At 42.2% G+C, this 27,497-nt stretch overlaps 2 protein-coding genes and 1 long non-coding RNA gene across 5 annotated transcripts in view; 2 read left to right on the top strand and 1 right to left on the bottom strand.

Moving 5' to 3' along the window:
* Positions 1 to 869: 869 nt before the first annotated feature.
* rp1l1a (rp1 like 1a) lies at positions 870 to 11,888 on the bottom strand. The gene is made up of 8 exons (XM_058622173.1): positions 11,792 to 11,888; positions 10,507 to 10,759; positions 9,035 to 9,427; positions 8,692 to 8,956; positions 4,443 to 8,608; positions 3,529 to 4,365; positions 2,686 to 3,447; positions 870 to 2,470 (listed from the first exon to the last, which is right to left on the bottom strand). Exons 2-8 carry the CDS (start codon positions 10,738 to 10,740, stop codon positions 2,246 to 2,248), a joined length of 6,882 nt encoding a protein of 2,293 aa, XP_058478156.1. The 5' UTR covers positions 10,741 to 10,759; positions 11,792 to 11,888; the 3' UTR covers positions 870 to 2,245.
* Positions 11,824 to 18,118, top strand: c2h8orf74 (chromosome 2 C8orf74 homolog). Of its 3 annotated transcripts, none has more exons than XM_058614065.1 (7): positions 11,824 to 11,902; positions 12,053 to 13,691; positions 14,265 to 15,086; positions 15,982 to 16,165; positions 16,866 to 17,089; positions 17,169 to 17,318; positions 17,394 to 18,118. In XM_058614065.1, the coding sequence occupies exons 3-7, from the start codon at positions 15,042 to 15,044 to the stop codon at positions 17,634 to 17,636; spliced, it is 846 nt and encodes a 281-aa protein (XP_058470048.1). In that variant the 5' UTR covers positions 11,824 to 11,902; positions 12,053 to 13,691; positions 14,265 to 15,041; the 3' UTR covers positions 17,637 to 18,118. The 3 variants fall into 3 exon arrangements, with proteins under 3 accessions (XP_058470048.1, XP_058470042.1, XP_058470034.1); XM_058614059.1 differs by lacking the exon at positions 11,824 to 11,902 and having other exon boundaries at positions 11,906 to 13,691; positions 14,265 to 14,355; positions 14,990 to 15,086; XM_058614051.1 differs by lacking the exon at positions 11,824 to 11,902 and having other exon boundaries at positions 11,906 to 13,691.
* Positions 18,119 to 18,610: 492 nt separating this feature from the next.
* Positions 18,611 to 27,497, top strand: part of LOC131443969 (uncharacterized) — a 79,472-nt gene continuing 70,585 nt past the window's right edge. The window contains exon 1 of the long non-coding RNA XR_009233686.1: positions 18,611 to 18,947. This is a non-coding gene — a long non-coding RNA (uncharacterized LOC131443969). The remainder of the gene's footprint in view (positions 18,948 to 27,497) is intronic.

The raw sequence follows: 27,497 nt of genomic DNA, 5'->3' as shown, positions 1-27,497 counted from the left end.
GGATCAACAACTGCTGTGTGTGTGATGTTAAAATCACTGATTTTCTCTATGGACTTTGGTGTGGGAGAGTGAGTGGGTTACAAACTTCAGTTTTTCGTCAGTTTAAATGTAAATGCTGGTTCTGAGTGCAGGCGGTTCACAGAGCTCAGTCACCACTGACGTGTCAGCACCTCGTACTTTCTTTGTTTACCTTTTAATGCTGGATGATGAACCCTTCCAAGGTACAGGCTCTGCTATAATGATGTAAGTCAACCTCAATCCCCAACACACACACACACACACACACACAGGTACAGGATTAGTGTGTTTATCTTGAGAGCAGCTTTGTAAACACATTTGGAGCAGAGAAGCTAGTTTAAGTAAAGTTTACATCAGACCTGGATCCCAAAGCATTTCCTCACGTCTGAATTCATACAAATAATATTAATACAAGTCTGCCACCTAGGGACTGGTTTGGAAATTGCAACTGCTTTCACCAAGTGATCTGCTTTATATTTCATTCACTCGGGTACATAACGGTGACGACACTGACTGATGGACAAATGGACCAATAGCAGCATAGGAAAACAATTGCAGTGTCTTTTTCAGGTTCTTTGTTTTTCAGGAGACAGAAGAGACGTCGGGGGATGAAACGTTACCACGTGTGTGTGTGTGTCTGTCCATCAACCACGTCACGTAACCACGGATACAGTAAGGCAACAGTCACACGCTCCACATGACTGGTAATATACACACAAACCCCACCTGAATATACAGCAGGTAATGAGCTGCAGGGGACATTTCACATCAAACTGACACTCACACTGCCACCTGCTGGCAGTAACACACACACACACACACACACACACATGTTCATAAATAGACAGACAGACAGACAGACGACTTTATTAATCCCTTTGGGAGGTTCCCTCGGGGAAATTAACAAAATATAGTGAGTTGAATTTACTGTAAGAGTTTTAAAAGGAAAACAAAAGGATGAAATCATAAAATGCTGACATACATGGTGCAGATGTGAGTATTACAAAGTAACTCAGTGGAATATTTCAACATTAGCACGTTAGCTTTAATGAGCTAGCATACAGACTCAAAACAAGCTAATCTAGTGAGAAAATTTAGCATTTGAACCACAGAAAAAATGACTCTTTTTATAACTAAGATTTTGTTTAAATACATGGAACAAACAAGATATAATATGCTAATTATCTGTAGAAGCAATAATCGCAAATCATGCCAGCTGTTTCCTCCCCCTTGTTTTGAGTCCGTATGCTAGCTAAGATCACTGTCGCGTGGCCCTTGCTTCATATTTATTATGTTAATATTATACAAACATAAAGAGACAAAAATGTATAGTTTAAAGAACCATTCAAACCTCTGAGAATCCACACTAGCTTAATGAGACAAAGACAAAATAGACGGATAAATGAACTGATTAACTGATATATAACTAATCATGTGTCAAACAGGAGCATGTCTTCTGCTGAGGTACTTGGTTTATTAATTAATCCGTGTGAGTTTTAAAGTGCTTCAAGTGTTCGCTTACATTTTTTAAGATAGGCTTCATAATCTGTGTTTCTCTGAGTCTTAAACCTGTGGTGGCGTGTGTCGCATATCGCAGACCCTGGTATACTCGTGCGTCAGGTTCATGTAGTATCCCACTTCACCATGGGGTGGCGTTACAATTCTGGACGCAGGGAATAGAACGCATTCCTCCCAAAGAAGATGAGAACGGTTTTACAGCTCGCTCGGACACGTCTGGTTCGAGCGACTCACGAAAGAGACGAAAGACCCATCGGGCAGGGGTGTCCGCCGGTTCAAGGGTCGCCAGTTCGACCCTTGACCTGGTGACCCGGACTATCTTTGGTGACTACATCTTCTGTTGTGGAAATGTTTTTTGCTTGGTGAGCGGGGCTTGATACTCCACCTACCAGTGGGGAGGAGGTTTAGTTCACACAACACTTCAACGATTCTGCAAACAAATCTTTTTAGTCAACTGATTCTAATGATTCAGTTACACCCAAAATAACTGCTTTACAAGTCACTAGTTTGTGTGTTTGTGTTGTGTAGAAAACCACGACGTGCCTGATACCAGAGTCAGAGTCAGAGTTGTGCTACTACTGTATAATGGAAAAGAGTTCCATGTCACTTCTCTTGGGTGTGCATCGTATCACTCTGGCTTGTTGCATCCCCTGTGGATGTGGCGTCGATGGTGTTCACAGGTATGGGGGGGCGAGTCTGGGTGAGTGCCCTACAACGAGCCGGGCTGGGACTCCACAGAAGTCCTGGTGAACTGATGGAGCAAAGCAGCGTTCTGTGTTTTCTTACAGGTCACCTCGTCACCCTCTTTTTCAGATTTGACCTCCTCCACAGTCTCGTCTTCATCTCCAGGTTCTCCTGTCTCCTCCTCGTTTCCTGTGGTTCCAGCTGCTACACAGGTGTCGGTGTCTTCTTCTCTCTCAGTCACTTCCTGCTCCTGGAGGTCAAACAAAATAGAAGTTATCTTTGGTGAGTGAAAATGACTGCATTAATCCATGAGTGGAGGCTCTGAGTTGAGGCCAAACTAAGACAGGTTTGTTCAGAGCATCTAATTGGATGGTGAGATTATCTTTTCCCACAGGCTTAGAATTAGTGTTGAGGCTACAGTGGGTCAGATTCCTCATTGAGAACCTGTGATAATCATTACGTCACCTTTGTTGAGGCTCCTTCCTCGTCCTCACTCTCTCCCCCCTCGTCTTCGTCATTTCCGTCCTTGGCCTGTATCGGTTCTTCATTTTTTACATCGTTGTCACTGTCCTCCTCACCCTCACCATTCTCAGTGTTCTCTCCTTCACCTGCTCTTGCTTCCTTCACTGTCTCCTTGTCACTGTCCGCCTCAGTTCCTTTTTCCTCCTCTCCTTTCTCTCCATCATCTGCTGACTCATCCTCACCTGTGTCATTGTTAGTTTCCTCAGACTCCTCCTTCTCTTCTTCCTCCTCTTTCTGCTCCTCTTCATGGACACTATTATCTTTCCTTCCAGTGTCTCCTTCCTCTACCTCTTCGTCCTCCTCTGGGATGGCCTCCTCTAAAACAATCTCAGCTTTAATATCCTCTTTGGTTTTCTCCTCCTCTTCCTCCCACTCCTCTTCCTCCTGCACAACCTCTAAATTCCTCCCCTCCTCCTCCTGCTCTTGGATCGTGCTGCCACCTTTCATGTCTGTGGATTTCGGTGTAGCCACGGGCGGGGGCAGCGGACCTTTCTTGAGCTGAAGTATCTTGAGGAGATCAAACTCCATCATCACCGGTGCTTCAGTCGCCACTGGGTTTGTTTTGAGAGGCCGTGTGGCCAATTTCTTGCGGACACAAGCGTCACAGGGGCAGTACTCGTCTTCACTACGCTGGTCGCTGAAGTCACCCGTCGTCTCTCCGTCACTGAGAGAGTCAGCAGTCTTCAATGATTGGTTCTTCATGACCTGGAAACATGAGTTCAACATTATTTTTCTGCATTCAAGCAACAGTTTCTCAACATGTAAAGATGTTTGTGGTAGATTTACCTTCAGCATTTTGCGCCTCTTCTCGGTCATGGTGGAGTCTCTGGAGAGGTTCCTTCCTTGGGGTGGCCTGGGTGACCTCCCTCCTCTGCCAGCTCGAGTCTGAATCTTCCTTATCTCGCGCTCAATGCTGCTCTGAATGCGCCGGCTCACCTCTTCCCTGAGCTCGGAGATCATTGTGTTTAGGATGAGGCTGTCATCCAAGTCCCAACGAACTTTAAACTCCGCCATCGCGTTGATGTAGTGGTTGATAAACTGTTTCTCCAGCTTCTTCAGAAGGTGCAGGACCCAAACTGGGTCAGGGTCTTGGGATGATCTTTTGGACAAGGGTGCATGCAGAACAGTTGGGGGTGTTCCTGAACTGGTGTCGTCCATTGTCTCATTGTCAGTGGGTGATTTGGAGCTGTCGTTGGCAGAGCTCTTGTCTGAAGATGATGGGTTCTCCGTGGCTTTTGGGCTGTCCAGACTTGAAGGGATTGTACTTTGTTCTTCACTCTGCACTTGTTTCTTTGCTGCATCTGTACTTGGTCCTGGAGATGTTTCTTCTCCACCTTGGTTTATATTCTCCTTTCCTGAGCCACCAGAGCCACTGCTCATGTCCACCCCAGATGACGACCTTGGAGGCGTCACCTGCTCTGGGCCACTGTCCTTGACATTAGCAGTATCTATGTCTCTGGGTTCAGTGAGCCAGAGGGACTGAAGGATGGCCATGATGTCTTCATACTGCTGGTTGTGGTTCTTCTGTTGGTTCACTGCAGGCCCAATGAGCTGGAGCTGAGCCAAACAGTCCAAGAATCCTCTGGCTGATGTGCTCAGTCGACGACCATAAACTGGAGACACCTGCAGAAGACAGCAAATATAAGAGAGGAGCATGTGTATAAGAAGTCATTTATTCATGAAAAAGGTTTTTGGATTACCTCGGGCATGCTCTGGCATCGACCCATCGAAGAATTCAGAAGTACTTTCATCACAGCCACAGACGACTGCCAGTTCCTGGGAAGAGATTTGCCATGGTCTGGGCAAGAGTTTCCTAATGCATCACCTGGAGTTGGATTTGAACTCTGCTCTTCATTACATATACCTTCTCCCTGTTTCTCCTCTTCCCTGTCAGCCTCCGTTATCTCCTTGTTATCTACTTTTTCAACTTCAGGACTGTCCTCCTCTTCTGCTACCTCCTCTTCCCTTTCCTCATCCACCTCCTTCTCTTGCTCACCTTCTTCCAGCTCATCGCCAAGTCCCAGCATGCTGCTGTTTGCAGGAATGCTCTGCAGCCAGTGACTAACAACCTCATTAGGGGAGGCGTTGGGAAGGTAGGCGGGTGTCAGTTCCTCCTTATCCTTATGGTTCCTTGTTCTCTGACACTTTTCACTTTTCTCACTTCTCTGTTGGCTGTGTGGACGTACAGCGATAGTTTCCTTCAGCGGGTCAGCAGCAGATAAAGAGTGAGACAGCGCACCTTTATCCCTTCCTGTGGTAGATTTGGCCTTGAGAGCTTTGACAGAGTCTTCTTTCGGTTTTGATCTGGATTTTGCTGAAGCTGCAGATTCAGGCCTGAGTCGACACGGACTCTTGGAGTGAACACTTACTGTCTCTGCAGTCTCGCTAACTGGTCTGTTCTGATTTTTAGCATCAAAATCTTCGACAGGTGTTTTTGCTACATTGGCATTTTTAGCACTGGCACTTGCAGGGGACTTGTTCCGAACTTTAGCACTTGCTGTTGACATCGAAGATGAAGGTCTGTTCTTGGGGGCATTGAGATTGTCACCATTTACTGGTTCTGTTTGAATGGTGCTACACTTACAAGAGGACTTGCTGCTCTTGGCTGAAAGTGCAGTGGCTGCTCTTGCTGTTTTTGTTCCTCCTCCTCCTTCATCTTCATCTTCACCCGCTGCTGGAGTTTTGATAGTGGGGATTTCAACTGCTGTAGGATTAAGAGTCATTGTGCTTTTGCTGGCATTATTCTTGGATCTTGTTTCCTCCACATCTTCTTGTTTAGCAGACCTCTCTTTGCTTTTCAGGACATCAGGATCTGCTGTCTTCACTCTGCCCTTACTCTCAGTATTTGTATGAAAGGATACACTGGACTTGCCACTGTCTGAGTCACCTGTTTCTTGATCTTCTGGTAACCCAAGAGACACTGACCCTGATGAGCATCGACTCAGTGGTTGCTCTGTGCCTCCTGATTCCTTCCTCTGGCGTCTGGAAGACGATGATAAGAAGCTAATAGCCCGCTCAGAAGCCTTCTCCTGGTCATCGTCCACCTCATTTGCTGAAGCTGCTCCACAGTGACATTTGGGTCTGCCTGATTGAGTAGAGGTTGTGGAGTGAACTGACAAGGCACTGGGCCCTTTTTTCTCTCCAGCACTTTGGCCGGACAACAAATTTTGTGCTCTAGGGCATTGAGGACTGTTGGATACAGCTGGGTGAGAACTGGGTGAGTTGATTCTGGGGGAACGTGTCCTCCTGGGTGAAAGGTACTGATCAAGAAAGTCAATGGTATCAATAATAGCACAATCAGCTGTTCCATTATGATTTGATGAATCAGATTTTCTTGATTTAGCTAGCTCTGCTGCCTCATTTCTCTCTTCATCAATCTCTTGACCCGTCGTAAGGTACTTGCTAGATCTCGACTTGTAAGATGTTTTGGATTTCGCTGAAGATCTTGACTTTACAGACATGGCACTAGCAATTCTCTCTTGGTTTTCAGTTTGTTTTTCCTCTTTGTGTGGAGACGCTGAGGTGCAGTCTGTCACGCGGGACTTGGAGGACTTCACTGATATGGCACTGGACGTTCTGTCCACCACACCGTTCACATTTGCTTGTGATTTACCAGATAAAACACTGGCAGTCCTAGTCTTAGCTTCTCTATCTCTGGTAATATCATGCATTTCATAACATGTGTCACCGTTGGGGTTAGACTTATAAGACTTAGCTGACCTAGCACTGGCTGCTCGTTCTTCTTTTTCTGATTCATCACTTTCTGCCCTCTCTTGTATTTCCTCTTCTTCTTCTTCTTCCACCTCATTTTCTTTTTCCTCTGCTACATTTGTCACAGTTTCATGCTCTTTACAGTTAGACCTGTTTGATGCAGCTGAACTGGCAGACGCTTGACTTGTTGCCCTCTCCTCTCCATCTCCCTCAGGTTCTGACCTGGGAGAAAGTGTTGTCTCTGAAGCTTTGGTGGACTGATGGGATTTGTTTGACTTGACAGACAGATTGGACCTGGCGCTCACTGCTTCCTCTTCTGTTTCTTCTTCATGTCTTGTTGACCTACGAGAAGTGCCGGATTTTGACGTAATATTTGATTTGGTAGATTTAGCAGACAGGGCACTATCTGAACGTTTATTGGGAGTTTCTTTGTTTATCTCATTATCTTCCATTGCTGTGCTGGAGACATCCTTAGCACTTGATGGACAGTTGGACTTATGAGATTTGCCTGAAGCACAGGTTTTTGTTGACACTTCAGATTTAGCTGACAAGGAGCTGATAGCTCTCTCTACTGTGTTCTCTCCCTCTGCTTCTTCTCTGCAGTTGGACTTGTGAGATGTTCTGGATTTGACAGACATAGCGCTGGGACTTCTCTTTGATCTCGTGGACCTATGGCTTGTTGCTGAGATGACACTAAGAGCCCTTTCTTCCTGTTCAGTTGCAGGTGCTGGATTTGATGTTCCAGACATGGCACTGGATGTCCTGGCCTCTTGGAAGTTTGATAATGCAGCAGAGCGTCCACTGATGGTGAGGTTGGTTTTGTTGGACTGCTTTGACACAGCTGAATTGTCTGAGTCGTCGTCACTGCAGCCATTAACAGCATTCTCTTTCGTGTCGACAGGTGAAGCAGGGTTTGAAGAGGCTTGATGGGACTGATGGGATTGCTGTGATGCTGCATGGCCACCATGTTTGCAGCCTCCACAGTTAGGGCACATAGTTGCTGCTTCTGATCTCTGAGAACCTCCAGACAAACCACTACCAACCCTTTTTTCTTCTTCATCATCAGCTTCTTTCTCCTCTTTTGAGTTCTTGTCTTTGCCCGACCTGCAAGAGGCTCTGCTCATTTCAGATTTGGAGCTTGGAATCCGATCCTGTTCCTCTGAGTTTTTTCTTGATAGCTTGTTATTCTGATGAGTCGGTGATGGTTCTTTACTGTGACAGCACTGTGAGGCACTGGGTGGCAGGTCTTCATCCTCGTCATCCTGGTCCTCTTTCAGTGACTGCAGAACATGTGAGGAGCTGCTGACTGCAGACGGAGGACGCTCCTCCTCCGTCATCAGCTCATCCTCAACGGACTTGTTGCTACTTGCTTGTGTGTTGCCATCCATGGCGACCACTTCGCTGCGGCTGCAGCACCGGCTCACCCTGCACACCTCCACTCGGGTGTCTCCGTCCTGCTCCACCTCTACCCTGCTCTCCGTCACGCACATCTCCTCCTGGATCAGCTGACCCTGCTCTGAACCTGAGCCTCCTCCACAGCTGGACACCCGTGCCCGGCGGTGCACCACTCTCCTGGAGTTACACGATGAAGAGGAGCTGGAGGAGTTTGTGTTTCTTATGACAGTGTGGGTGTGGCTAGTGCTATGTTGATGATGAGGCTGTTTGCGCTTGTGTGCCGGGTTTTCCCAGAAGTCGAATTGCTGCTCACGTCGCTGGTAACAGCAAGGACAGTGGTTTGCTTCTAATGTTTGCGGCGTATGATTGGAATAATCCACACTCTCCGGGTCAAAGGACATGGAATCAGGATCAGAACAGGTTTCTGATTGGCCCTTTTCCAGGTAATGGGGCTGGACCTGTGTTAGGGAGGAGTAGTCATTGGTCAGAGAAGGGGACTTTTTGATCTGTGTGGACCACTGCAGTGTCTCGTCACTGTGAAGTCGAAAACGCACCCTCATCTCCAGAGAGAGGCTTCCGTCTTTATTGACAAACACGCGCTTTTCAATGTCATCGTTCATTATAGCAGCTCTGGGCTGCGAGCAGGCACTGATGCCATTGCCGTATGATTTCTCTGAAGACAAAGAGAAGCGGGTGGAGCGGTTTGAGGAGTCAGAACGTGGGTGGATTATGCTCTTTTTGGTTTCAAGACCAAAGTTCACTGAAAGAGAAGCAAAAAACAATGAACTTGCACGTTTGAGTCCACAAAACGGTGACCAAATACACTTAAAACAAACAACGTACCATTTTTCTTGCTCTCATGTCCTTCACTGTACTCACTGGCTCTGGACTGACCTCCATGAGGTGGAGATCTTGCTCCTTGAGTCATAGGAGATCGGGCTCCATTTCCAGGAGTCCTGGGACCGAGACCAGGGGACCTACTGTCGAGACCAGGCAGCTTCTCCTCTGAGCTCTTCTTGATGCAGTTCAGCAGCAGTGGACTGAACGCTTCCCGGCCGACACACACCAGCACACCGGGGCAAGTTATGAGGCTCTGAACGCTGTCAATCTGGAAACACATCCACACAGTGTCTCAAGTTTCAGCTGAGACTAGATACCTTCAGCAACACCTTCTTCTACTGCTTACCTTGCGTCCCTCTGCGGTGTAGAGTTTGTGGACATGAAACTGCATCACCTCAGATACCTCGTCCAGGAAGGCCCTGAGGCTCCTGGTGGACCTCCTGCTCAGCACCACACTCCTCCTCATCCTCGGTTCACTGTTTTTCACCAGCAGAATCCGTCGCTGCCTGTAGGGAAGATGTCCAGGTGGCGTCGCAGAGGAGGTTTCGGGGCGCTGCGGCCTCCGGCTGTGATGGTACCAGATGCTTGGGCATTTGCTGGCAAGCTCCATGTTGATTGGTTTAGCTTGGCGCCGGTCAGAGCACAAGTAGCAACCTCCATCCTGGAGCTGGTCTAGATGTTTGATGGTGTTAATGCCACGGGGGGTGGTTACAGTCCGGACACCGAATGGAAGAGGCACCTGTGTGAGGACACGAGACACATTTTATCATTTGTCTTAAAATAGTGAGTTAGCACTATGCTAGCTGCTACTGTATCCAGACACTAGCAGCTACTGTAGCCTTGAGACGTTAGGGTTTGGTGTTAGCAGATAGTATAGCCACACGTTATAGCATCGGTGTTTAACGTTATTAGCTACTGTAGCCAGACATTATAGCATCAGTGTTTAATGTTAGCAGCTAATGTAGCCACACGTTATAGCATCAGTGTTTAGTGTTAGCAGCGACTGTTGCCACACGTTATAGCATCAGTGTTTAATGTTAGCAGCGACTGTTGCCACACGTTATAGCATCAGTGTTTAATGTTAGCAGCGACTGTTGCCACACGTTATAGCATCAGTGTTTAATGTTATCAGCCACTGTAGCCAGACATTATAGCATCAGTGTTTAACGTTAGAAGCTAATGTAGCCACACGTTATAGCATCAGTGTTAAGTGTTATCAGCCACTGTAGCCAGACATTATAGCATCAGTGTTTAAGGTTAGAAGCTAATGTAGCTAGATGTTATAGCATCAGTGTTTAATGTAAGCAGCGACTGTAGCCACACCTTATAGCATCAGTGTTTAATGTTAGCAGCCACTGCAGCCACTCGTCATAGCATCAGTGTTTAATGTTAGCAGTGACTGTAGCCACAAGTTATAGCATCAGAAGCTAATGTAGCCAGATGCTGTGTTACTGGCGTTTGACTTTAGCGACAGTAGGTACAGTTGCTGCTAGCTGCTGAAGGGTCTCTTCACTGGATGGGTGAGTTTAGAAATCATTTAAAAATCCAGGGGCAGCTTCTGTCACTGTCTAAATCTCTATGTTTACAGTAGAATTTATCAAACCTGATGTCACCAGTTAAAGATGTCGCCGCCCTACTGGTGAAAGTGTTTTTTCAGCCAAATCTAGTTTGATTGTGATGCTAAATCTGGGCTTTGATTTAAAAAAGAGTCTAGAATTGTTCAGTACTTCATCTCCACTTCAAATTTTAGGCTTGCTGTTGCCAAGTTGACGGGCTGAGAGTGCCTTCATCTTCAAAAAGAAAACCCCTCCCACTGACCTTTTGTGAAAGGTCGTCCAGCAGGGCGTCGAAGCATTTGAAGCTGCGCTTGTGGACGGCCATCTTCACGCCCCCGAACTTACTGTCGCCGCTTTTGTAGAAGGTGATCCTCTTCGCCGGGGAGGCCGCGGTCACGTGAGCGTGGCGTAGCGTGGAGGGCGGGGCTTGTGGGAGGGGCGTGGCATGTTTAGAGACGGGCTGAGGGTCCCACATCCCTGTGTGTACCGACTGCATGCTGCGCTTTCACACTCACCTGAGAAACAAGGATTTATGTCAGTGTTTTTACAACATGTCGATATAAAGTGAAGATTTTAGTCAACACTGGTGACAAAAGTCACATTATGTCAAACAGCGTCTGCTATATTTAGTAAAGTAGAAATCCTGTTAAAAGGTTTCTGCCCTGCTTCTGAACGCCTATTATGGACTGTCTTACATAACCTGCAGTACATAATCAACTCTAATTCACTTGCCTTGTACTTTGTTACTTTTATAATCTCTGTGTAACGATACATTGATGGATTAAAGCTCAACTAACATGAACAGAAACAGCAGGGCGGGATTTAAAGTCCCATGAGGACAAATCACTCTTCTTAACTGCAGATTTGCTTCTTAAAGGGATAGTTCAGGTTTGTTTGACTCGGGGTAATCATGGCTGCCAACATGGAGGAAAGAAGCCACTTAATAAAATACTTGTATGACTGTTATAGTCTACGACGTCTTAAAAACAGACTTTTCCAACAGGAAACTGACGTTTGTAAACCACTCACTCTCCCACACACACACACACACACACACACACAGGAGTTGTTGATCCACTGCTTCCTCCATCACTAAGTTCTAATGTTTGATTTTTAGTGAATTTGGCTTTTAAAATATTACATTTAGATTGAACTCAGACACAAAGTGACCACACGAGGCAGCAGTAGACAGCAGCTCCTGTGTGTGTGTGTGTGTGTGTGTGTGTGTGATGTTAAAATCATTGGTTTTCTCTCTGGGCTTTGGTGTGGGAGAGTGAGTGGTTTACAAACGTCAGGTCTAACAGTGAGTTCTCTTCAACAGATTAAACGTAATATTATTTTATTTTTACTGAGCAAAAAATAAATGAAAGTAAAGAAATCAATGGTTTCCAAGGCGATGAAATGACGGATTGATATTTTGAAACAGATGAATTTAACCTGATGAAAGCAGTTTTCCTCCATGTGAGCGTGTTTAGCAACAGTTACAACACTAGACATTGTTTTCAAGACAATAAAAATGTAAAGTAAAGTGTTCTCACTGTACTCACATGTGTAGGAACCATGGTGTGAGCAGCAGTGACGACGGAGCTGCAGGAGGAGCTGCTTTGTGTCCGTGCAGGGTCCCACTGTGGAGACAGACCACACCAGACCAGGAGACTGTGAGTCCACAACCAGCACACAACTCTGAACTAAAATGGCAGACGCTAATCGGGCACATGGAGGAGGAGGAGGAGGAGAAGAAGAGAGGGCTAAGGATAGAACGAAAAGCCTGCTTAAGAAGAAGAGAGTGTGTGTGTGTGTGTGTGTAGGATGGGGGTTGCCATGGAGAGGCCAAGATGGTGGTGAGACGAGTGATCTTCTTCTGCACGTCTGACCTGCACAAGCACAGGCTGAGTTTTTTCTCCTGGACATAATAACACCTCACACAAACAGGAAACATTCATTCATTCATTTGGAACAAGTGTATTTAGGATGATGATCTGTGTGTTTTAAGTGTTTCAGTGAAGACGAACACACGCACACACACACAGAGGATTGTAGGATTGTAATTACAGACAGTGGTGTCTGTCTGTCTGTCTGTCTGCCTGTCTGTCTGACAGCAGGTTCCTGTCACGAGGACCCTAACACAAGAATAAACTTGACTCATGAGGAAATTGGAAGCATAATTAAACATATTTGATGTGTTTTAAAACACACAACAAACCTTCATCTGTCGTTAAGATTTCACCGATTGTGACTTTAAAATATTTGAGACACTTAACAAAAGGCTCAGTTTAAGTCTACAATGTCTTAAGAACACGTTCACGTCTTTATCTCACTGTGAGACAGACGTTTGTAAACCACTCACTCTCCCACACCAAAGTCTACACAGAAAACACACACTCTGACACACACACACACACACAGGAGTTGTTGATCCACTGCTGCCTCCATCACTAAGTTCAAATGTCTTATTTTGTTAATTCGGCATTTTGATTAACTTCATTGACACAAAGTGACCACACGGGGCAGCAGCTCCTGTGTGTGTGATGTTAAAATCATTAGTTTTCTCTGTGGGCTTTGGTGTGGGAGAGTGAGTGGTTTACAAACGTCTGTCTCACAGTCCAAATTCAGAAACACTCTGTGTGTGTGTGTGTGTCTGTGTGTCACCTTTCAGAATAGAGTTCAGACTTATGTAACTCATCAATCATCTGCTTCACAGCATTACAATGAGACAAGGGAGGAGGAGAAGGAGCAGGAGGAGGAGGAGGAGGACCTCAGAGGACCAGAGGAAGACAGGAAGTCAGGGATGAGTGCTTCCTGTGCTGACAGGACGTCAGCCAGGAAGTTTAGCCTGAAATGTGTCGCGGCTAATAAGAATTCCTTGTGGACAGACAGAGGTTTGTTGACATGACACATCATCATCATCATCATCAGCAGCAGCATCATCAGCATCATCATCAGCAGCATCAGCAGCAGCAGCAGCAGCAGCATCATCAGCAGCAGCATCGAGCAGGAACTGAGCTCTTACATGAAAAAGTCAAAATCTTACACTAATACAAACTAAATAATCATGTTTTCCTCCTCTTTTCTTCCATAAATACATGAAAAACTGTAGAAAATAGTCGTAAGATGCCACTTTGTTGACGTCTGTGCACATAAACATGTTTCCTGTGTGCGTTTGGAGATAAATCAAATCAAAAATAAGTCACAACGTAGATCAGAAGCAGGAAGAAGAAACATTTCAACACACGAGGAGAAAAACCAAACAGTCTCACCAACGATGATCAATATGTTCCCATCAGAGCCGCGTCCTCCTCCTCCTCCTCCTCTTCCTCCTCCTCCTCCTCCTCCTCTGCTGTGCTTCAGTTTCCACCAGTGATGAAGAGTCAGACATGCAGCAGTGCTCACACACAGGAAGTAGAGGAGGCAGACTTTCAAAGTAATCTGCCAAACAATAATGACATGGTAAAAACATGTTTATATACAAAATATAAGAAATATTCTGTAAATAACAAAGTAACTTATAGATGATACAGTTTATTATTCTTCTTATTATTATTGTTATTGTTATCATCATCCTTTATGTTGTTTTACACGCGGCTAAATGAAAATTTAGTCCCTCATGCCAAATATAATGATTATTTTATTATTGTTATTTTATTACTTTTATTAGTTAAATGTTATTTGGGCTTTTTTTCATTTCAGTTATGTGTTCCCATTCATTCTTTGTTGTTAAATAAAAACAATTCATATATTAACAATTCCTTAATTTATATATGTAATAATATAATATTATAATATACATGTTATATATATAATGTATAAATCATTTTTATAATGTACTATGCTCGTCATGTTTTAATAAAGTTTTAATGTCGTGACAAGAAAATGTCTCTGAGGATTAGCTCATGAGACTTTTGTTTTGTAAAGGAATGACAGGAAACAGTATTCCTCGTCTTTGCTGAGTGGACACAAGTAAAATCCTTCATCTTTACATTGTTCAAGCCTCTCTGAGCTCCTCTGCTTTATTTCCTGCAGGAGAAGAAGAAGAAGAAGACCAAGAAGAGGAAGACGAAGAAGAAGAAGAAGAAGAAGAAGAAGAGGAGAAGAGGAGGAGGAGGATTCATGAGTAAGAGGATTAGACTAAACCATCTGTTCACCTGACACTTAGCAACAATAACATTGTGTCTGAGAAGAGTATTAAAGGGACAGTCCAGGTTTTCTAAAGTGTGGCTGTATGAGGTTGTGACGTGTGGTCAGCACAGACTTCAATAAGCACAGTTTTCCCCAGAGAAACCAGGGATTTTAACATCACAGCAGTGACAAAACACACAGGAGCTGCTGATCCACAAAGTGACCACACGAGGCAGCAGTTGACCAGCAGCTCCTGTGTGTTTTGTCACTGCTGTGACGTTAAAATCACTCATTTTCTCCGTGGGGTTTGGTGGGAGTTTAGACACTTTCGTTTCTCTAACTCAATGAATGATTAGTTTTTACATTGATATAATATATAATATTTAAAAATGTTCCTTTTGAATTCAGTTCTTTTTCAGTCCTAAAGGGGGTAAATGTGTCAAATCCAAACTATAAATATGACAACGCTGAAAATTAAATAATGAAGATCAAAGGAAAATGATTATATCAATTGAAAGGCCTTTGTTTTTAAAAAAGAGGTCACATTTAGTTTTAAATGTCACTTTAAAGTCTTGACTTTTGCTCCTGAACGTTCCACCATCCCTCGTGTGACGTCATCGCGTTTCCAGCGGCGTCCCCGTCTCCCGTGGCAACCGTCAAGCGTCGCCCATAACATGAAGAATGGATTCTCTCGTACACGAGGTGACGCAGATCGTAAAATTGCAGGTACAAAGTGAACGAGTGAATGAATGAATGAATGAACCGCATGACTGTGGTGCGTTCACGTGCTGCTCGGAGTTCACGGACACTTGTTTCCTCCATAGCAGCCATTTTGATTCATGGAGTTTGTTTAACATTTCAGTGAAATCCTTGTTATTTTTCTCTGATTCACGTCATAACATTATGAGCCAAAAGATTCTGACATTGTTGAGTTTGTATTGAGTTAAGATGTGAAATTCTATGACATTATTGACAATTTTCACATTATTTTACATGATAATTCCTAATAATAACATTATTTATGTCAAAATGGCCCCGAGTCATCGTAGAAACATCAGGATCATGGAGTTAATAATAAGTCCACATTATTTTTACTGTTTATCTAAGTTATTTATGTTTCGAATGAAGAAAACTGATTTTTACACCCACATTTGACTAATGAGTGAATTTAGTGAATTCATTAAATCTTATGTATATATATATATGTACACACACATATATATGTATATGTACTGTATGTATATGTATCAGAATATTATGAAAACCAAAGGCTTACAATCAAAAGTATTTACTTTACACACAGTGATAAGTGTGAATAAAATATATAAAAAATCTAAAGTAAACATTTTTAAAATATATTTTATATTTTAATAACGTTTATAAATATAAAACTATATATAAACTAATAGAAAAAATAATAACGTGATATCATAATAATAATATTTTAATTAATATTAATAATAGAAGAATGAGATTAAAATGATTAATAAAATATAAAAATCTAAAGTAATGTTTATTCTCAAAATATAATTATTTTATATTTTAAATATTAAAAGTACAACAATTTTATGTAATAATATATGTTATTACAGTATAATGATGTCATTGTGTTTGTGTTCAGAGAGAATCCGCTCTGCAGAGACTCAGCTCCTTGTTCTCGTGGCCTGAGTTCACTGATGAACGACGCGTCTTCCACCAGGAGTTTGTCTACGACGTCTCCGTGTTCGCTGCAGGTCGCGGCCTCTCGTGGCCTGACGTCGCCCGGACTGCTGTGACGGCCAGAAACATCTTCCCTCAGCTGGACGGTGAGAAGACACAGCAGCAGGGTTCTCTGAGTAGGTTCTCTGAAGGAGGTTCTCTGAGGAAGTTCTCTGAGGAGGTTCTCTGAGGAAGTTCTCTGAGGAGGTTCTCTGAGGAGGTTCTCTGAGTAGGTTCTCTGAGGAGGTTCTCTGAGTAGGTTCTCTGAGGAAGTTCTCTGAGGAGGTTCTCTGAGTAGGTTCTCTGAGAAGGTTCTCTGAGGAAGTTCTCTGAGGAGGTTCTCTGAGTAGGTTCTCTGAGTAGGTTCTCTGAGGAAGTTCTCTGAGTAGGTTCTCTGAGGAGGTTCTCTGAGGAGGTTCTCTGAGTAGGTTCTCTGAGGAAGTTCTCTGAGGAGGTTCTCTGAGTAGGTTCTCTGAGGAGATTCTCTGAGGAAGTTCTCTGAGGAGGTTCTCTGAGTAGGTTCTCTGAGTAGGTTCTCTGAGGAAGTTCTCTGAGGAAGTTCTCTGAGGAGGTTCTCTGAGTAGGTTCTCTGAGGAGATTCTCTGAGGAAGTTCTCTGAGGAGGTTCTCTGAGGAAGTTCTCTGAGGAGGTTCTCTGAGGAAGTTCTCTAAGGAGATTCTCTGAGGAAGTTCTCTGAGGAGGTTCTCTGAGGAGATTCTCTTGAGGAGATTCTCTGAGGAAGTTCTCTAAGGAGCACACAGCTCATCAACCTGCTCCTTCTTCTTCTCCTCGTCCTCTGTCCACCAGGTGTGGACGCTCACAGACTCCTGTCCCTGCTGAGAGACGCTCTGCAAGAGTGTTTGCCAAACCTGACCCCCGTGCACCGACATGAGGTCACTCAGTTCCTCACAGAGACCTGCGTCACGCGCCGGAGGCTCCTGCAGGCCGTGGTGGGCGGAGCTGCAAACGTCACCGCCACTCAGCTTCACCTGGAGGTGCAGCTGCCGCCCACACCTCAACCTCTCACACAGGTAAGTCACACACGCGCACAGACACACACAGGCACGCACACACACTCTTCAAAATAAAAGTCCCTTTGCTCACCTGCAGGGAGCAGAAGTCCATGAGCTGGAGCATCGTCTGCAGCAGAACAAGCTCTCCTCAACTCTCCAGAAGAAGAAGGATGAGCTCAGGAGGCTACGAGAAGGTCCACGGGTCACTGTGGAGGACATTCCTGAGGATGTCCTCATGGACAAAGAGGTGAATAATCTTTAGAAATGTGTTTAAATAAAAAAAAAACATCCTCCTTATCTTTGTTTTGTTGTGTTTCTTTAGGTGGCTGTGACGCTGGTACGAGCAGCAGTGAAGGCCACAGAGGAGCAGATCCTGCGCAGTCTCAACCATGAGGCGTCTCTGCTCACTGACATCCTGCAGCTCAGACTGCAGCAGGCCGCTCTGACCACCAGGAGGCGCCACACTACACACGTTTCCATTACAGCCTCACATCCAGAGACTGCAGCAGTGAAGGCCAAAACACACACACCAAAAGCTAAAGCAGGAAAACATGACAAAACATGACAAAACACATTTTTATACTCAACCAGACTCACAAACACTGCCTCATACATACTCTTACATTTAAAATGATTGTCTTATTGTGAAGTGGAGGAGTTAAGTACTGGTTTGTGATAATTAAAGCGACAACACATGAATGAGTCATGAAAGCTGCTTTTTACTTGAGGATTTATTTGAAACCATGTCCTGAAATCCTTTCGACTCAACAGAAATAGCTGCAGACAACACTTTTATAAACAACTGTAGTCTGATTAGTAGAGCTCCTTAAAAGTACTGTATCATAACGTTTAGGATTATTTTGAATCACCCTGGTGTATGCAACATTTAACTTGATGTTAATAAATGTCATTTTCAGCGAATACAATTTATTCTGGGTATATTTGTGCTGAAAAACACTCTTGCCAACCATATCTTTTGTTTTCACATTATGTAAATAAGTATAGAGGTAAAAATGTAGTACAATAACATAAACTGGTCATGAATTAAAATAAAAAATATATCCCCTTTATATGTGGATTAAATTAAATTACCCATGTGTCATTTTAATTGATATTTTAACATTTACGTCATAAATGGATCATAATATGTGGCTAACTAGCCTAGGCTAACATCTGCTAGCATCTGTGTTTATGTATCTAATCAAATGTGGAACAAGACTAGTAACACAAATAAATACATTACTATACTCTACGACTTTCCACATATGTTATTAATATAAATGACTTCTGATAACAACGTTAATCACAGTTGCTGCTACTATTCTGTTGGATTTTACGATCACAGTTTAGCCTCCTATCTAAAATGGCGGCGGGTTACTCTTTCCCGTCTTGTTTTTCCCTTTAATTCAGAAACAGCGCCCCTCTGAAGTGTCTGCTAAACGGGCGGCGCCCCGTCCGTGTGGTTAAGAGACGGTACTGCACTCTGAGTGACGTCGTCCTCTGAAAACACGACAGGTGCAGTTGATTAAAGGTCATTAAGCATGTCGTCAGTGTCTCAGCGAAACTGTCCTCGTGTTTCTGCAACAAACGGGACAATTATCGACTTTCGACCTTTTAAAAACGGGAAATGGACTTAAATCAAACAAAGTCTGAGAGTTTGCTTTTCTGGCTGCCGTAAAGGATGACAGTTTGTCAGTTAGTAAGTGACGAAGAGGAGTCAGCACGTGACCAACGACAAGTGACAGGACAACAACAACAACAACGACAAGTGACGAGGACAACAACAACAACAACAACAAGTGACGAGGACAACAACAACAAGTGACGAGGACAACAACCGGAACTGACAGAAAGAAAGAAGACGAACTTCAAAAACGTGAGTCCCGTCTTAGCAATGTAGGCTAATTGCCTTGGCAATGCTAATGTTTGTGTTTATTTTCTGTGCTGTGATACTGTACTAAAGCTGCTGGTTGTTGTTGTTGTTGTTGTTGTTGTGGTTGTGTTGAAGTGCTGAAGCTGTCAGTGTGTTGTTGTTTCGTGCTCCAAACTCAATGTGTAGTGGTTAGCACCATGGTGTGGGGGTGATGGACAGGTGATCTGTCCAGGCTGTGACGTCACATTTCACCCTGTGTCAACTGAGATTGACTCCAGCTCCTCCTGCGACCCTCATGTGGAGGATAATGAATGGACGAATGAATGAATGAATGTGTATTCGTTGTCTGTGAGTAACAGTATATAGTAACTATGTGGATCATCAAGTTGTTGTTGTTGTTGTTGTTGTTGTTGTGCGACATCTCAAACCCATAAAGGAACATCTTGTTGCCGATAATAAGTCGGACTCTGTACAGTAAGTCATGTATTTTCATACATGCACACGTTTTGATTTATATACCCTATCATGCGTCACCAGGTGAGATGAATTGAACTATCTAATGAACAGATTTCCCTCCTGTAATTAAGATAATGTAGTAATTAAGTCTGGTCCTCTGATTTATTATCTGCTGCTGTTTTTCCATCTTTTATGATGAGTTATTGATTTGTGATTCACTGAACGAGGACATGCGTTTACAGAATCAGGGCCTATGTCCCTTTTCCAAATGTGTTTTTTTAGACCATTTATTTTCTTGAATCTGAAATAAGTTGATTGATGACTTGATATTAAATCAATCAATCGTCATTTTTCATTGTGGATTAAAAATCTCAGTTATGTGGGTTTACATCATAATTTTGGTTGAACCAATCAAGATAATAGGCTTTAAAACACATTTACAGCCATATATATGTATATAAAAAAAGAATATAATTAGTTGCTGCTCTACATTTGAATGTCATATTCTTAAAATCTTATTTTCCATCTCAGTGAAGACTTTAAGACTTCTGTAGGTTTTCATCTGCATGTGTCACCTGAGAGCCACCAGGTGGCAGCAGATACACATAAATGTAAAAAACAAATCTGCTTCCCGTCCTGCTGGACCTGCAGATCATCACTTTTTACACTGTCTGTATTTGTTGAAGATAAACCAGGCTCATTTTTCACTTTCACATAAAAAGCAGCTCATGCGATGGTGAAATCTGGCTGGATTAAGATTATATTGAGAGAAATGAGAAATAAACGTGGCTTTTAAAGTATGTTTGTGTTATTTAGAGAATATTTGGGGCAGATTTCTTCACTGTTCCTCCACATACATCATACATCTGGACACGAGCCAGTGTCTTTATGTGGATTCAATGGCTGACAATAGATGATGCATGTCTTATTGTTTCATTTGCTTAAATAGCCTCCATTGTTTTTTTCCCTTTTTGTTGTTGTGTTTTTGGAGGTCGGCCAAAGTATGTGAATGTGCTGCTCACGCTCATTGTGTGTGTGTGTGTGTGTGTGTGTGTGCGCACGCTTGAAATAACAGTGCGTGGATCGCCACTTGAAAAAGAAGACATTCTTTGTTTAATGTGGACGGGCAAAAAAATGTGTTTACATTCACCAACATGAGTGTAATTACTCATAATTTGCCTGCTGGAAACAAAAGGCTGTTTAATTTTTTCCTTTATTTTTTTACCCTCACATTATTAGAGTCTTATGGTGGAGAATTAACACTTTTTCAGTCCATTTTTACAGCACATAAAAAGCTGGTTGTTTTCCACCGCTGTCCGTTACCATCGACGCCGACATAAAACAAGTGGCGTGTGTTTTGAAATTCACCAAATGAAAGCCTCCCAGAGGCAGCACATCTCTATTAAATTTGTCTTTTAATTTTGCTCTGCAGCCACAAATTATTGTCGCTCCCCAACATAAATTAGCTGTTACAAGCACCGAGCTATCAAAGAACGCACATATTGTAATTACAGCAACATAATTAACTCTGGAGTGGTGTCATTTCATAAAGGGGGGTGTGGCGAGATGCAGTGTTTGTTAAAGGAACAGTTCAGGCTGTTGTTGTATGAGGTACTGACACAGTCTGGGACGGAAACGCTCGCTTGTACTCGAGGAAAAACTCCTTTTAGCAGCTTAACCAGAGAATCACCTGGTCACATTTATGTTTGCTTGACTTTGTGACGTCTTAAGAACATGTTCACGTCTTTATCTCACTGTTAGACAGACTTTTGTAAAGCACTCACTCTCCCACACCAAACCCCATAGAGAAAATCAGTGATTTAAGCTCGCGGGGACACAGTGTGATATAGGAGCTGCTGGTCTACTGCTGCCTCGTGTGGTCACTTTGTGTCACTGAGGTCAAACCTAGTGATGTTTTTTAGACACAGAATTTAATAAAATAAGACTTGAAGATTTGAAGTCAGTGATGGAGGCAGCAGTGATCCACGACTCCTGTGTGCTGTGATGTTAAAATCACTGATTTTCTCTCTGAACAGTTTTACACAGCATCAAAACACTTGATTTAAAGCAGTGAACATGTTCGTACAATGCTGTAAACGGAAGCAGGTGTACATTTTATATTTGTTAAGTCACTAAACTCTGTATCTGCCATGGGCACATGCAAACCACGCTTTAAAAGAAAAGCCACGTTAGTCTGCATACATGAAATATGTTCCGAGTAGATAACCATCGCGTGAGTGCACGACGTCGTTTTCATGATACGTGAATGATCTCCATCCCCGCGTCTCCTCCGTGTCCGACCTCATTCAGCGCCTCGGCTGCGGCTGCTAATGGGATTATAGTCAGGTCTGTTTATTGCCATGAGGGAATTGAGGCTCCATACAGTGTGTGAAGGGTTAATTAGAAACAAGTGAAGGGTCAGAGGTGTGTGTGTATGTGTGTGTGAGAGAGATCATGAGAGAGGGCCGCACCTCGAGTAATAGGGGGCGGATTTAAACACGGATGCTGGAGAAGATTTATCTGCCACCAGTGACACGGGGACAAATAGTGCTGATAGGTGAAGGCCTCATGGTGGAGAGTCCAGCCTGGTGACTAATAGCTTCTGAGTGTGAGTGTGTGAGAGGGTAAATAGAATACCAGATCTCATACTCATGCCATTCCATTATTTCCTGTCATGATAAGCGCGGTATTAATGTGATAATAGTAAAAAAACACAGCATGATCCAGGTTTTTTCTCCTCGCTCTCAAACATAATACAGATTTATTTCTGTAATTGAACATCGTTTGGTTTGTCTGGGTAAATGTTCCCAAAATATGGACAAATAAAATAATGTGACACAAAAACGTCACTCACTGGGCAAAAGTGTTCAAATGTGATAGAAAGATGTGAGAAATGGAAAAGAAAAACATGTTACAAAGGTTCTAAAAATGACAAAACCAAAAATGTTACAAAACGTGTTACTAAGGTTAAAAACAACCATTTTAATTACAAAAAAATTGTTATTTCACAAATGACTTCAATTACCACATCATCAAAAATGTTACAAAACGTGTTACTAAGGTTAAAAACAACCATTTTAATTACATAAAAATTGTTATTTCACAAATGACTTCAATTACCACATCATCAAAAATGTTACAAAATGTTATAGTTCTTAAAAAAAACTATTTTATTCTGCTGAAAACATGTTACAAAATGTTTTAATATGTCCAGAGATGTCACTCAATGTTATAATTCTTCAATGTTACAAAAACCTGTTACAGAATATGTCTCAGGTTGTAAAATAATAATGTTACAAAATGTTAATTATGAAAAACATCATTTTTAAGTTCAGTTGTTTACGTTGCACATTTTATGATGAAAGACACTTGAAATATTAATTATACCAATTATGTAAATTCCCCATGAGTGATTTCTGTGGTTTCATTTGTGGTGCATATTAATAATAATAATAATAATAATAATAATATGAATATTAATAATCATAACGTGTACTGTTCAATTTCTCTGCTTCATGGACACAAAGAAGAAGAAGAAGAAGAAAAGTGTGGATTGAAAACAAACCACAGATTTCTTCTTTTCTCGCTCTGGGCTTTGGTTTTTATGTCTCGAGGGTTTTTAATGGAGGAAAGAAGAAGAAGAAGAAGAAGAAGAAGAAGAAGAGTGGTAGAGAGATAGAGAGAGGGTGTGTGTGTAGGTCCCTCCCTCTGTAATTACAAAGATAGCAGAGTCTCAGTGCTGTCCCTCTGAAGCAGCATCACTCCCCGTCTCTTCATATTGTATAAAGACTGTTCTATCAGCACAGGGACGGCATCAGGGCTTGTAAATTAATTTGGACTTCCTGTCAGTCGAGGGCCTCTGCTCTCTCCTCTCATGTCTCCTCTTATGTCTCCTCTCTCCTCTCCTCTCCTCTCATATGTCCTCATTTCTCCTCTGTTATCTGCTGTTATATGGAAGCTGAGAGGCTACACAGACAGACAGACAGACAGACAGACAGACAGACAGACAGACAGACAGGCAGAGCATTAAAGAGAAGTCTCGTCATTTTACGTCAGTTTTGTTTGAGAAAGTTTTTGATGTTAATATTTTGTAATGCTTGTGACGTCTTTGTCGTTTCACAGTAAACTTTTGTGCACTATTGTGTTTTTATGCTTTAGTAAATAACATTTTACATTTCATATTTTGTAGAATTTACCAGTAACATTTTATTACACTTTTTGTCACCAACAAAGTGTTGTGTAACTTATTTAGTGCCATCACAAGTTGGTTTTTATAAAGTTAACACACATTACTTACAAAATGCTGTCAATTTTTGTTGTGTTAATAACATTTTTGTCATATTCTAATATTTAATGTCATCAAGTGATTTGTTGTAAAATGAGGAAGGTCACTCATGTTTTTGTGAGTTTCTTCTGTATTTGTATCTTAAAGCTCATTGATGATGCACACACAGTTTGTTTAAGGATCTAAAAATACATTTATTATTATTATTATTATTATTATCATTATTATTAATGAAGCATGAGCTGATCAAACGTTGTCCTCATGGTATTTCCTCCTCCTCCTCCTCCTCCTCACATCTGTGTGACTGACAGCAGACTTTTACAGCAGCACTGGATCTTAGTGGGTTAAGAAATGACTTTTCTTCTTCATTTTGTCTGTAAGTGCGTCGTCGTCGTCGTCTGTGGAATATTAACAAGGTGCAGACACTCCCCTCCTCCTCCCCGTGTGGTTCACCATTAAAATGTGATTAATTCAGCCTTATCAGTGTAACAACGACGAGGAGGACGAGGAGGACGAGGACATGCTGCACTAAATGAGTGCGAATCAGCAGAATAGCAGCGTCCATACTGTGTCTGCGGGGCTTTAATGTAGATTAATGTGAGCTGCTGCTACTGTGGACAGCAGTCACTGTAAGAGCAATAATCACACACACACACTAACCTGATAGAAAACAACGGGGAAGTTTGTTTTTTTGCACCGCAGCTGAAAAATCCTCTGTTTTCAAATCAACATTCAAAACAATGCAATGGAGTACAATTAGTGTGTTAGTTTGTGTGAGCTAAAACCACTGATTTTCTCTATGGGCTTTGGTGTGGGAGAGTGAGTGGTTTACAAACGTCTGTCTAACAGTGAGATAAAGACGTGAACATGTTCTAATGATATCATAGACTTTGACTGATTTTAATAAAGGTCCAGTGTGTAACATTTAGTTTTGCTCTGTGCAGGACATCATAGTTTGTTAAAAAGGGAAAGGTGAGTGGAGGAATTCCCAGAATCTGCAGTTTCACCACTAGATGTCACTAATTCTTACATAGTGGACCTTTTTTTAAGTTGCTATAATGTGTATATAATACGTCTTATAACCGCACATGTCGAAACTGTCCCTGTAATACATGCATGTACATATTCTAGACATTTCAGTTTCCAAAACAGGCTCTGCTATGTTTTGGAAACAAAATTAGGACGTGAGCAGGTGGTGAGTGCCACGCACACACACACACACACGCACACACACACACACACACGCGCACACACGCAGACACACACACAGACAGGCGTGGTGGGAGGTCTGAGGTCTGGTCGTGCACATTCCTCAGACAAGTGTCTCGCACCTGCTCGGCCTCCATCAGCTTTTACTGGCCAACAGATTAGGACGAGTGGACACACTCCAAATCCATTTACTTTACAGTCTGTGTGCTTCACAACCACACACACACGCACACACACAAAAAATCTGATTTAAATGTGGAATAGATTATATCATTGACCCAGTTAAAATATGGGTGTTAAACTGGTTTAAATGTGGAATAGATTATTTTATTAAACTGGTTTAAATGTGAACATTAACACGGTTTAAATGTGAGCATTAAATTGGTTTAAATGTGGAATGGATTGTTTTATTAAACTGGTTTAAATGTGAACATTAACACGGTTTAAATGTGAAAATAATCTGGTTAAATGTGGGTGTTAAACTGGTTTAAATGTCCCTTTTAATAGCTAAGTTGTCAATAACTCATTTGTGGTCTTTAATTTAAGATAAGTGCACATAGACCCACTGACGTGGTCACAGTTTGTACAGAGGGAAGCATTAATTTGTGCGACGTTTACTGTTTTTGTGTCGTATGGAATTTCACATTTTTTTTAATTCCGTTGAACTCAGCAGGTAAAAAAAGCACAGAAACAAAATCAGTGATAAAAATCAGGGAATTCAATGTAAGAACTGCGTCTGTTGGTCTATTGGCACACACACACACAAGTATGTTTACACTGTATGCACTTATTAATGCACACACACACTCACACACTCACACCTTCAGCAGTGCATGTCTGACAGGTGCACATGTCAGTGGTTAGTTCAACCTGGATCAGAGCATTTGGTCTCACTCTGTAGCAGCCAGGCCCCCAGGGTGTGTGTGTGTCTGTGTGTGTATAAGTGTACGTATAAGTGTGTGTTAGTGTGTATAAGTGTGTGTGTGTGTGTGTGTGTGTGTGTGTGCTCAGTACCCAGACTCTGCCCATATTGTTTTCTTCAGTGGAGCTGGAAAAAGAGCAGCAGATTTACAGAGCTGTCTGACACTGAAGTACACGGATGCATGACTGACTCGGCCTAATGGAGTTTTCAGCTCTGGATTTACACTTCTCCTCTTCTACTGCTGCTGCACGTACACACACACACGCACACACAGCACAGCCTCCACCTGATTTTTAATCATTTCACTCAATCAGATTTATTTCTTTGGTTGTAATTACTCCGTTAAAATCATTAAACCAGGATTCAGCAAAAGGAAAAACAAAAATGAGACAATTTTCATGTTTATTTGTAAAAATTTAACCAACTTTTATTGTGTTTCAGGCACATTTAATGACATTTTATAGCAATGCAGGGAACACAGACAGATTATGGTAGATTGTGGACAAGAGCTGCAACAATTGAGCGATCTATTAAATTAATTACCAACTATTTTGAGAATCAATACATGAGTTTGAGTTTTTTTTTAATAATTAAAACACGTTTCTGTCATTTTTCAGCTTCTTAAGACATTTGATCTCCACATTTGGGAAAACATTTTCTGACATTATTAATCAGTTTTGATTTGAATAACGCAATTTTTTTCACTATTTTTGCCCTAAAGCGAGAATCAATTAATAGGCAAAATTAGCAACAGATTAAACAATGATGAAGATAATTGTCATCTGTCTATACTATTATTATTATTTGTTATAAATCATAAAAACATCATATAATACAGTGTTTACCTGCAAATTTTATTCAGTTCTTGACAAAAACAAAGGTTGGTCGTTGCCGTACGTCAAATAGTGAACCAGGTTAAAAACCACGCGATGAGTCAGAGATTCATTTCTGATCTTCTTTGGATATTTGGCGTCATTTTTCATACGTTTCTCTCTAACAATGCAAAAATCTGTGGATCTGTGACGTCACTCCGACATTAAAAACACCCGATAAAGATATATGTTTGTATCGGACATTTACCATTCAACAACATGCTATTAACTTTATCTTAAAGGGAGAGGGAGAACTAGATTTTGACCACCTTCAGAGGGCGCCTCCTAGTGGCTGTTCCGCTAAGATACTCCATGTACGTCCCTGAAGGTGAAAGTTTGTTTTTACGATGTTTGTAAAAACTTGCAAAGGATTTATTACGATACGTTAAGTGATTTTTTCCCCGCTATAATAGTCTATTTTTTTATCATAAACGTAATGTTGTCATCTGCATATACACCAAACATTTTCATTTTCTTGTTCAGCGAGGGCAGAGAAAAGTCTGCTGCCAACTAGTGGTGGGAGGCTGAAATACAACACATCCTCACCATTATACATCAAAACAACTCTTAAAAGAATGAATACCACTACTACAGCACAAAACATCGCAGTACTATGTTTCATTTTAGCTTTATTTATTTTTAATGTTTAAAACAAGACAGTTGTCAGTTGTCCGGTGCAAAACTGTATCATTTAAACAGAAGTTTGTAAGTTTATGAGATAAATTCAGAAATTAAAATGTGACGTCAATAGCTTAAATGACATCACATTAGCGATAAATGTTGACTATAGTGACAAAATAGTGGACGTG

The sequence above is a fragment of the Solea solea genome, chromosome 2 (genome assembly GCF_958295425.1).
Source record: "Solea solea chromosome 2, fSolSol10.1, whole genome shotgun sequence".
NCBI classification, from domain to species: Eukaryota; Metazoa; Chordata; class Actinopteri; order Pleuronectiformes; family Soleidae; genus Solea; species Solea solea.
This window is presented reverse-complemented; position numbering and strand designations above follow the sequence as displayed.